General features: G+C 37.9%; 1 protein-coding gene across 26 annotated transcripts in view; it reads left to right on the forward strand.

Moving 5' to 3' along the window:
• Window positions 1-10,100, forward strand: part of PAK3 (p21 (RAC1) activated kinase 3) — a 284,926-nt gene extending 274,826 nt beyond the window's left edge. For 25 of the 26 annotated variants that reach the window (XM_016942629.4, XM_063803778.1, XM_054676184.2 and 22 more), the window contains one exon: window positions 3,082-10,100. In XM_016942629.4, the coding sequence (XP_016798118.1) occupies window positions 3,082-3,171 (90 nt within the window). In that variant the 3' untranslated portion in view covers window positions 3,172-10,100. The remainder of the gene's footprint in view (window positions 1-3,081) is intronic. The other variant, NM_001009039.1, reaches the window with a different exon arrangement.
• The last annotated feature ends 488 nt before the right edge of the window (window positions 10,101-10,588 follow it).

Genomic DNA, 10,588 nt, shown 5'->3' on the forward strand with positions numbered 1-10,588 from the left:
CACACACAAACCAATTTAGATAAAAATATGTCTTTATTTGATAAAGCAGTACGTGCCCAGGATTATACACATAGCTTCACTGCTGGGGAGTGTTTCTCAGGGACATGTATGAAGACATTTAACATCTAAGAACAATGACTGCTATTTTTCTTTGTGATTTTGAACACATAAGCCAATTAAACAGAAGGTGCAACACTTGGTTATACAGCACATTAACCACAGATTGTCTGTTCTAGCCTACTCCCTGAAAGAAAAACCTGTTCCTGTTGCTTCTGAACTCCTTCCAGAGACAGAGCTGCACCCAGGCAAAAACTATCCCACCCTAACTCAGATCATACCTGGAATAAACCTATTTGGAGAAACTGAAGAGACTACATCTTTTCTTTTCTGCTACCTGCAAGCATTTCACAGGTTATCATAGGGCCCTAAAATGTCAAATCTGGAATGGCCCTTTGTTAATCCTCTAATTAATCCAGCCTCAAATTACAGATGAAAAGACAACTTTTGAGTACATCACTTTTATATTTTTTCACCCCTCCCACCACTCCACATACACATTCTGATACACATTCCTCTTATATCTTCTTGTAAGGATAATTGAAGGTGTAGGTTATCTTCAATTGGCTATCCAGATAAATGTGGCTATCCAGCTAAATAGATCATTAAATCAATTATCTAGTTAATTCATTCCCCAACAATACTTTTATATGAACCAGTCAGATAACTGATACAAAATTGTATTTTGAGTCTAAATTGAATAGTTTATTGCGTCTTTTCATTTTATATATGTAAGCAATAGCCTGTATTTCTCTTTGAGTCCATGCAACTCCATTCTCTGACTCTAGCCTATTATTGCCATTTTCAAGATTAGAAAGGGGAGAGATGCAGGACATTCACCCCACTGGAAGGCTGGAGAAAAGACACAGGTTTTCAATATTTGTGTGTCTTTCTGTATGACCTAAGACAGTTCTGTCCATCAATTGATATTTATTGAGCAACTTCCATTTGTAAAGCATAAGTGCAGTGGGTGATACAAACCTATTAAAAGGCATGATTCCTCCATTTAAGAAGTTCACAACCTTCTTAGGTACGTGAAAATATAATGCAAAGCTGTTTACAGACTCATTCAACCCAAAGAGCTGTTCAAATAGTAAATGATATCGTTGATTAGAGAAATACTTCTGTAAGCTAGGGGTGATCAGAAAATGTCTGCAAACAGGAAAGAGGTCTTCTGGGCCTTAAAGAAGTGATCAGGTTTAGATAAGTTGAAGAAAATAAGGGAAGGGATTTCAAATGGAAGGAAGTGTTAGGGTATAACCAAAGACATATGGGCAAGGTCTACAGGAACAGAACCTAGAAAGTGTAGCTGAAATAAAGAGTTCAAGTAAAGAAGCTGCAGGAGATAATCCTATGGTGGGCCTTGAACACCAGGCTTAAGAGTTGGGGCTGTAGGCAGTGGGGAAACACTGAAGATGTCTGAGGGACAAGCATGATGACAACTTTGTTTATGAAGATTAATCTGGTAGTATGTGGTAAGAATTAGCAACAGGAAAAAATGGAGACAGGGAGACCAAGGGGGAGTTATTATAATTTGGGATTAAGATGATTAGGATTGAATTAGAAAAAGCAAGAGATGGCCAGACGTGATTGCTATGATTGCTATGCCTGTAATCCCAACACTTTGTGAGGCCGAGGCAGGCGGATCACCTGAGGTCAGGTGTTTGAGACCAGCCTGGCCAACATGGTGAAATGCTGCCTCTACTAAAAATACAAAAATTAGCCAGGCATGGTGGCATGCGCCTGTGATCCTAGCTACTCAGGAGACTGAGGCAAGAGAATCACTTGAACCTGGGAGGCGGAAGTTGCAGTGAGCTGAGATTGTGCCACTGCACTCCAGCCTGGGCAACAGAGCAAGAGTCCATCTCAAAAAATAATAATAATAATAATAATAATAATAATAAGCAAGAGATAAATGTAAGAGACGTTGAGAAGAGAGTACCCGGTAGCTTATTGCATTTAGAACATAAAGAAGAGGAAGACAAAAGTGACTTCAGGCTATCAAGTCAATGGTAGCATTCAGCAAGAGGACAAGTGATGGAAGACAATATAATAGCTAACATTTCTTGACCCTATGTAACTTACAAGGGATTGCCACTTACCTCATTTAACCATTTTAATAAACAGAGATGAGGATTTAACCTAAGTGCTCTGACTCCAAAGCCCCTGTAGCTTACATTACACAAGATTGCCCTGCTTGTGAGACTGTAACATAACTTTTTAAATGTTGAATTTAAGGTGACAGAAGAAAATCCCGTAGGAAATATCCAGCAGGAAAACTAGGACCAGAGTTCAGGAAAGAGATCAGGTCACACACTATGGATTTAGGAGTCATCTCCATAAAGCTGATGGTGGGTTGAAACCACGAAAGAGAATGACATCTGTAAGAAATTAAATTAAAAAAAGAAGATGATGACAGCCAAGTTCTTATGAGTGGGAGGTAGGAGGAGGAAGTGAAACCAGGGAAGAAAATGGAGCTGGAATATTCAGTGCACATGCGCATGGAAGAGACCCAATATGGTAGAATGTCACAGGCTTCTGAGGCAAAAAAAATAAATTAAAAAAATTCAAAGAAGGAAGGGATATTCACTTTTATTAAGTACTGCAGAGGGGCCAAAAGAGAAATGGTAGAGGCACAGCCGTTGGGTTTAGCAGTTAGTAAGCCATTGGTTTCAGGACAGAGTTCTCTAGTGGTTAACTAAATATACTTTTTCCAAGCATGACAGCTTCTCTAGATAAATATATCAGTTTAGGAAAATCAGAGAGTCAGACTGTTGCAGACACAGTGAGGTTTTACAAGATCCCTCAGAGTTTCTCACTCTGCTAGTCAGCTTCCAGAGGATTTCATGACATTGAAGTACAAAAACATCTGAAAGACAAAAGCTGGCACCGTTTTTAATTAAATGATATTTAATTGGGTGTTCAAAATATATCTTAATTAAAAAGGGCTGCTTGAAAATGTAAAGTAATATACTTGTTGGAGGAAATAATTCCAATAATTTCTCTTTTTCCTTCCTTCTGCAGCATCCATTTTTAAAATTAGCCAAGCCTCTCTCCAGCCTGACTCCTCTGATTATCGCTGCAAAGGAAGCGATTAAGAACAGCAGCCGCTAAGACTGCAAGCCTTACACCTCACCATCTCCCTCATGAGTAAGACTGAAATAAAACTCTGCTGCAGGAAAGATGGAAGAAAAGACAGTCAAATGGTGTGGGGGTTCTTTACCTTTCAAATGAATAGAAACTTCTTATAAGCCTTTTTCCTACTCCCTCAGATTATGTAATTTATTTGTAAGCCTGAATCGCAGCCCAAACAGGGCAGCAATGTTGAAGTGACCATAAAGTGGTCACTTCCACCGTGAAGCGAAAGAGCCAGTAGTGAATCCCCTCATTTTGTGCATTCACTTTGAAGAAAAAGGTTTCTCAAAGATGCACACTCCCTCTTCATAGTGTTGTGTTTGTTTTTAAGTTAGAGAGTAGTCCCTCTTGCATTCAAACCTCCTTCAAAACTCCTTACCCAATGTGATGTTTTTCACTTGCATTGTCATTAGATGTCCAGAAAAAAAAAAGATGTCAAAATGTTTTTCTAAAAAAAGAAAGCAAAAAAAGCAAGGCAAAAAAACAAAAAAAAAACAAACAAAAACAAAAACAAAACAAAAACAAGCAAACAAAAAATACCAGAGCAAGTACTGTGTGAACATGTGGAAGTCCATGCCCTAATAGAGTTGCAATTTTTTATTCTTCTTCTATAGTGGTGGCTTGGTTTGTGTACCTATTTTTCTGCATTTGTATTGGAAAAGGTTTCTTTTAAGACATTTTCCAAAAGTGGAGAGGAATATGTGTGTTCAGGAAGGGCTTTCAAAAAACTGTATATCTAAATAAAGCTCAAACGGTGAAATCCTGTCACATTTTCACAATGATGCTTAAAAGATAGTTGAGTAAACCAGGTTGTTAATCTCCTTAATACCTGAAAGAGGACACACTGAAACTGTGACATCCTGCTAGGTGAGTTCAGGTTCTGAACCTAGGAAATCCTCATAGGAGAAACCACATTTAAACAAAGATGGGACTTTCTCTGAGAGCCAAAACCAGATAAATGTAGAATACTGAAATCCTTATTGGACATTAAGTAAACAAAGATAATGATACCTAAATTAATCCTCTCTTGTGCTTATGAAACATATGCACTGTAAAATAGGCATACCAGGAGGAAATAGATCCATTAATCATCATTTACTTATGATACAAATTATTTATTTTGACAATTTATAACGTTTAAAAAAGTTTTTTAAAGATCTAGAGAAAGGTGATATAGTAAACATTCAACTCTGTAAGAAATGGGAGGTCAGTGAAGGCTACATCCCAATCAATATTTGGCTCTAAGTACCTCTTCCCATTTTCCCTATGTATCACCTATTTCTGTTTCGGAATATGGTGTGTTCATGCTTAGTTCTTTGGGCTTTTGAATATCAAAAGCATATTCATAAATGTCTTGAAATTCTCTCCAGTGGAAAATAATTTTAACTTACAATCATATCCCAAGAAATGTCAGTCCGACAGAATTCCTTATATGACTTGGGGAAAATAACAAAATTTGACTACTATTTCACCATATATCTATTTATTAAAAAATTCAACAGTTGGCACTTCCTGAATCTTCTGAGAGTAGAAAAATATCTGCGGAGTGTCTGTGTAGAAAAGGATATGCCTCTCTTTTGAGTGTATTGGCAATTTTGTAAATTACAGAAAGTTGTTTCTCTAAGCCTTTGAAAAACTAACAATTTGTGTTATAGAAGGCTTCTTAATTTGTAGTATAAAAGAATCTAAACAGAACTTATGTACATTCAGCAAGAAGGGGAAAGAGATCAGTTACATAGGCCTCTCTCCTTCTTTGCCAAGGTACATCCATCCATCTAACCATCCATATATCCACATCTTAAAATGAAAGCACTTTCTTTAGAGTTTCAGCAAACTATATAGTGTACGTGTTTATGTTCAGGAGATGACCCCACTGGTGTATTTCCTATTTTCCCTATTGTTTTCTTTGACTGTAAAAGTTGGGAGAGGCTTGACCTCCTCCCCTTGAAAATGTCCACAGTGGGATAAAACAACAAATGTGAAAAGAAAATGAAATGGTAATATTAATTTGAAGCATACTATGTTATACTTTGCAAAAACGAATCTGGGCCTGTAATTTTTAATGCCACACTGCTCTAATGAGAGAGAGAGGCCTTAATTTTGATTTCATTTAAAAATAAGTACTTTAAAATATTTTTCACTCATAGTGCCGGGAAATTCAATGAAATCCTGGGATGCAAATAAAAATCAGTACATTAGTGACTATGTCCTGCCAGTGGAGAGAGCCCAATACCTGGTTAGGAAGCCCTATTCATTAGTTAGCATCCCTTACATGTTGAGAAGGCCTTTTTTTTGTTGTTATTTTGGAGACCTTGGAGCAGTGACCCTTCAGATCACTGTAGGCAGAGAAATGGCTTCTCTCTTATGCTTTCAGTTCAGCATATTAACAATGAGGAGCCAGGTACTTCTTTATTACCACTTTGTACCAAGATTTGATAATAATATATCCCAGGAGGCATTACTTTTATAAATTTGTATTCATGTAAATTTTCAAATGAGAACAGCTTCTAAAGCCCCTTCCCTGTATTGGAGAGTTATGTATATTTCTAATAAGTATTAGAAAGAAGCTGTTTCTCATGCCACAGTGATGCTGAAGGATTCACATTTGGTACAATCGAGTAACTTGAACACCAGATTGTTAACAGTTTATTCTCTTTCCCTGGATTTTTTAGCTCATCTTGACACAGGTGAGTCTATCCAAATCTTTGATGTTGCTAGTGTGCCCTGAGATAACGAGGGCACATCCTTCAATGTTGATTCCAAAATGTCCTGAGTTAGGAATAGGGCAGTGGGAAAGTCAGGGAAGGGTGAGAAGCACAGTAGAGATTATTTATTTAAAAAAGGAAAGAACGTTAATGTTGTTAGCAAGGATCCAGTGCGTTGTCATAATCCCATGAGGATTTTCAGATGACACAATCCCCTCAAATCAGTCACCATGTTGGGTAATGACTTCGTTCTTGCTGATCTCGTGTGTGTGTCATTGTAAATATTTGTGTGTCCATGTTCCATTTTGGCTACTGGATGGCCAAGCCATGTAAGAAGATTTAACTCAAGTATTTATTCTTTATGTTATTCAGATTTCTTTCAGGCTTGTGAACTGCACCCCAATGTTTGAGTTTAACCACCTGATCCTTACATCTATCCCTCCCCGGTGAAGCACATTCCATTGCTAAAAGAAAAAGAAATACGAAATTGCTTCCTGTTGTCTGTATAACTGTTTTGATAGTTTGAGATGTTTGTCTATAAATGATATTTCTCAGCTCAAAGATCGTGTAAATAATTATATTCCTTTGCTCAATGGGTTGTTTATTTCTAATGAGGCTGCCAGTTCTGAGAGATTCTATAATATCACTTTTAAATAACATAAACAGGGATTACAACTATGTAAAAAGAAATGCATATGGACAAAGACTGGGAACACAGATAATTGAAATCAGTTGTGTTAGGGTGGGGGAATTATGTGAATTTTTTTTTCTTTTTAAATTTTTATTTGATATTGTTATAATATTGCTTTATAATAAATAAACAGCAGAAAGGGAACTATAGACACATAGAAAAGATGCCAGAAGCAGATGCCTTCTGGCCAGAGCGCAGAGCATGCAGGGCAGAGATATTTGCTAGTTATAATTATTCCATAGGCTTTATGCTTGCCTGGGTGCTGAGGTTGGCACACGCTCGGGTATGGCACACGCTTTCTTAGAAGACTATTATCTATAAGTTAAAGCTAGGGAGATGTCACTATTAGAACTCCAAACACACTCTTCTGCTTTAAAAACAGGTTCTCTGCCCTCTGCTTTGGTGTGGCATTCGGGTGTCTGTTTTGTGGTTGCTTTAGATTGGAGGGGTGACCATTTTATTAGCCCCCTTGATAACATCTGTTGCAGATATTGCCTTTCTGGAACGTTTTAACAGACTCTCAGGTTGAATTTTGGAGGACTAGAAGGATAAAATCCCCAGCTCCCACCATTTTCTTGTCCAACAGGATATTACTGTATATCATTCAGGTAGGATTCTTCTTTTAATAACCAATAGGGCAAGTCCCACTAATTTCAATAGAAGTTATGACTTGCAATTAAAAGCTGACTTTGAAATCATTAAACAAATATGTAGGACTGTCTCTGCCTGTTGGCATTCAGTTATAGTTCTGTTAATTTTGGCTTGGGATGGTCTCCATGTGCTTTTTTCTGCCTATTTATAGGTTGTTTGCAGTAGTTGTGATTTTTAAAGAGCAAGGGAGACCATCTAACCAAAGGATAACTTCCTTCTAACTCACCAAAGAAATTTTAGGTGAGAACTTTAATAATGAGGTAGTCACCTCAGATATGCTGCTTAGTTTCACTAAAAGCAGACCCTATACCTAGAGAAGTCACTGGCTTTTTATTGGTCATTCTCAATACAAAAATACTTAGGGGAGTCTTAACCCTGCCATCCCCGGTTGAATCTCTTGGTCTTTATCTAAGCTACTTGCAGTTAATATTCAGTTAAGCAAAGGTATGGCCAGTAGTGCAAGTATCTCCCAGTCTCTGAGCTCTGAACAAGAGGACTGAAATTCAGCATTTGTAAACTGACAGTTTGATGGGCCTGGGATTTGAAGTGAACTCAGCACACAATTCTGAACATGTATTTGCATGTGGACTGGGAAGGAAATAAATGGGAACTTGGAAATAATGGAATATTTCTCCTATGAAAGAATTTTTCATAGAAGATTTGTTTTTGATATAATCTTTCTGTTGGTTAGCTTTTAGTGTTTTCATTCCTTTTCTGATCCACACTCCTTTAAGTGACCAAATGAATATAACCCAACATGCATTGGGAATGTGTTTAATATTAAACAATGTCTAACTGAATCTGCAAATGCGGGAACTGAGATATCACCTCCATGTGCACACCTGTGTGTACGAGTATTCTATACAACTTGTAGCATTTACTGCCACTTAATTGGGTTGAACTTGCAAGATAAACTTTTGGAAACTGCTTAGTGCCATCGGAGTCTCCTTTAGAAGCTGCCATCAGGCAAATGCTATCCCATAATACCAGCAGTAAGCCTGGCAACATGTTCAACAGATTTAGTACCCAAGAGGAAATCAACAGCGATAGTAGAGAATGAGTCAGATGTAGTGGGATAAATACTAGCCTAGGAAGAAGGAGCCCCAGAGTCTAATATGAGCTTTATTACTAAATTGCTATGTGACCTTAGGCAAGTCACTTAACCTCTCCATGGCTGTTTCCTCATCTGTAAAATAAGTGTATTGGACTAGATGATCCTTAGGGTCTTTCCAAAAGTCTAACATTCTATGGCATTATAGGTTGCCTTGCAAATTCAGCCTGCTATAGTGATGGCAAATATCACATTTAAGCCTGAGTCTCTTATGTTGCAGTTAAATAAAATAACTATGTAAGATTATTTTTAAAATTCAAGCAAATGGGCCGGGTGCGGTGGCTCATGCCTGTAATCCCAGCACTTTGGGAGGCCAAGGCAGGCGGATCACCTGAGGTCAGGAGTTCGAGACCAGCCTGACCAACATAGAGAAACCCCATCTCTACTAAAAATACAAAATTAGCCGGGTGTGGTGGCGGGCGCCTGTAATCCCAGCTACTCGGGAGGCTGAGGTGGGAGAATCGCTTGAACCCAGGAGGCGGAGGTTGTGGTGAGCTGAGATCATGCCATTGCACTCCAGCCTCGGCAACAAGAGTGAAACTTTGTCTCCAAAAAAAAAAAAAAAAAAAAAAAAAAACTCAAGCAAATGAAGTTCATAATAATAGGGGATGTTGATAAAACTTGTGGCAGCCTTCCAATTCATTTACAGTTGTTTCGTTTTGTTTTTGTTTTAATGTCCATTTTCTGTTGACTGTTCCCAGTTTTCATTTTCCATACAGTCTGTATGTAAAGTCTGGTTTTCATTAAGCTGTGGCCAGTATTTGCCACTACAACAGAAACACACTGTCACACTTGCTAGAATATAACTGTACTTGGGCTTCTCCTTTCCTGTGAAGTAGTGCTGGGCTTTCTAGAGTTTAATTCTCAAGTGGCACAAGATAGCAGAACCCATGCATTTTAATGGCTGAGACTGCTAAGAGTGAACCTAAACACTTACAAGTTGCAGAGAGAAATGAAAAAGTAATTACATGCTATTAGCATTGAGGAATGTTGACAAATTAATTTGTTGGGAACCAAAGATAGCATTTCTGATGACAACTCCCACAGTGATTGGCCAGTTGTATGATGAGTACACTGCTGGAAAGAGGGTAAACTGGGAGTTAGTGGATGGTCCCAATGCCCTGCCTACAGCAGAGTGCCAACCAGCCCTGAGTGCAAAATTCAAGTTCAATGTGTGTGCTTGTGTGTGGTGTGCTTTATGGACCCGCAAATACCATATTCATTATTGATGATAAGATCTTCACAGAATCCTGTAACTACTAATGCATTGAGTTTTTAATCTCAGTACATCAGCCAGGAGGAGCCAGATCACAGGGTAGTGATGTCTACTGGGATTATACTCATAACATCTACACAAAACAAGTTGAGAAGGATCCACGTTTTCATTGTTTATCAGAATTGTATCTCATTTGGCTGAGCATTACTTTTGTCAAAATGTGTTATCTGTAAACCATGTGTAGTGAAATTCTTCTGTAACTTTGGATTAAAGGTATTTATGGTCTTTTTGTTTGTTTGATTTTTAAGTAAGTTATTTCTTTTGTAGACCTGCTGATGGTATGGTTCCATCCTTCTGACCTCAGCATCCAATCTTTTTAAGGATTTTTGTTTTCAATATTTTTATTTTAAATTGTGGTTGAAGCAATAGAAAATTGAAATATGGATTGTGCATGACTGTGTCTTGAGTGTAAAAATATTGCAGTTTGAAACTTGGACCTAAAGTATTGCAAATAAAAATGACAAACATCAATGAGCTATTGCTTCTGTCTTCTGTCACCTTCCCATCCACCCCCCTTGGCATTGACCATTTTACCTACTTCACAGGTTAGAGGGTATCACCATCTCATAGGTCTGGAGTCAGGGAAATGCCCAGCCTTGTCAGCCATACAGGAAATGCTCTGCAAATTCTGCTACTAAATAACTTGGACCCAGAGTCTCCATCTGATGTTTACATGGAATAGCTCAGAGAGGTGAATGTGTATACTCAATGCAGGTCAGAAGCCTTGCAGATCACAAATGTAGATGAAGGGGAACTACCAAAAGAAATCACGTGTAGTAAATAATTTGTTTTTGATCATCTTTCCACTTGGAAAATTCTGAACACGCAAAACCATCTGCACAATGTTTAGTTTGTCTTATATCTGATACCAAAGTCCAGAGGTCACAGGAGGCATTTCAACCAACATTACTGAAAACCTTCATTCATTAATTTGCTCACACATTTGAAAAGCATTTATTGAG

The sequence above is a fragment of the Pan troglodytes genome, chromosome X, assembly GCF_028858775.2.
Source record: "Pan troglodytes isolate AG18354 chromosome X, NHGRI_mPanTro3-v2.0_pri, whole genome shotgun sequence".
Lineage (NCBI taxonomy): Eukaryota > Metazoa > Chordata > Mammalia > Primates > Hominidae > Pan > Pan troglodytes.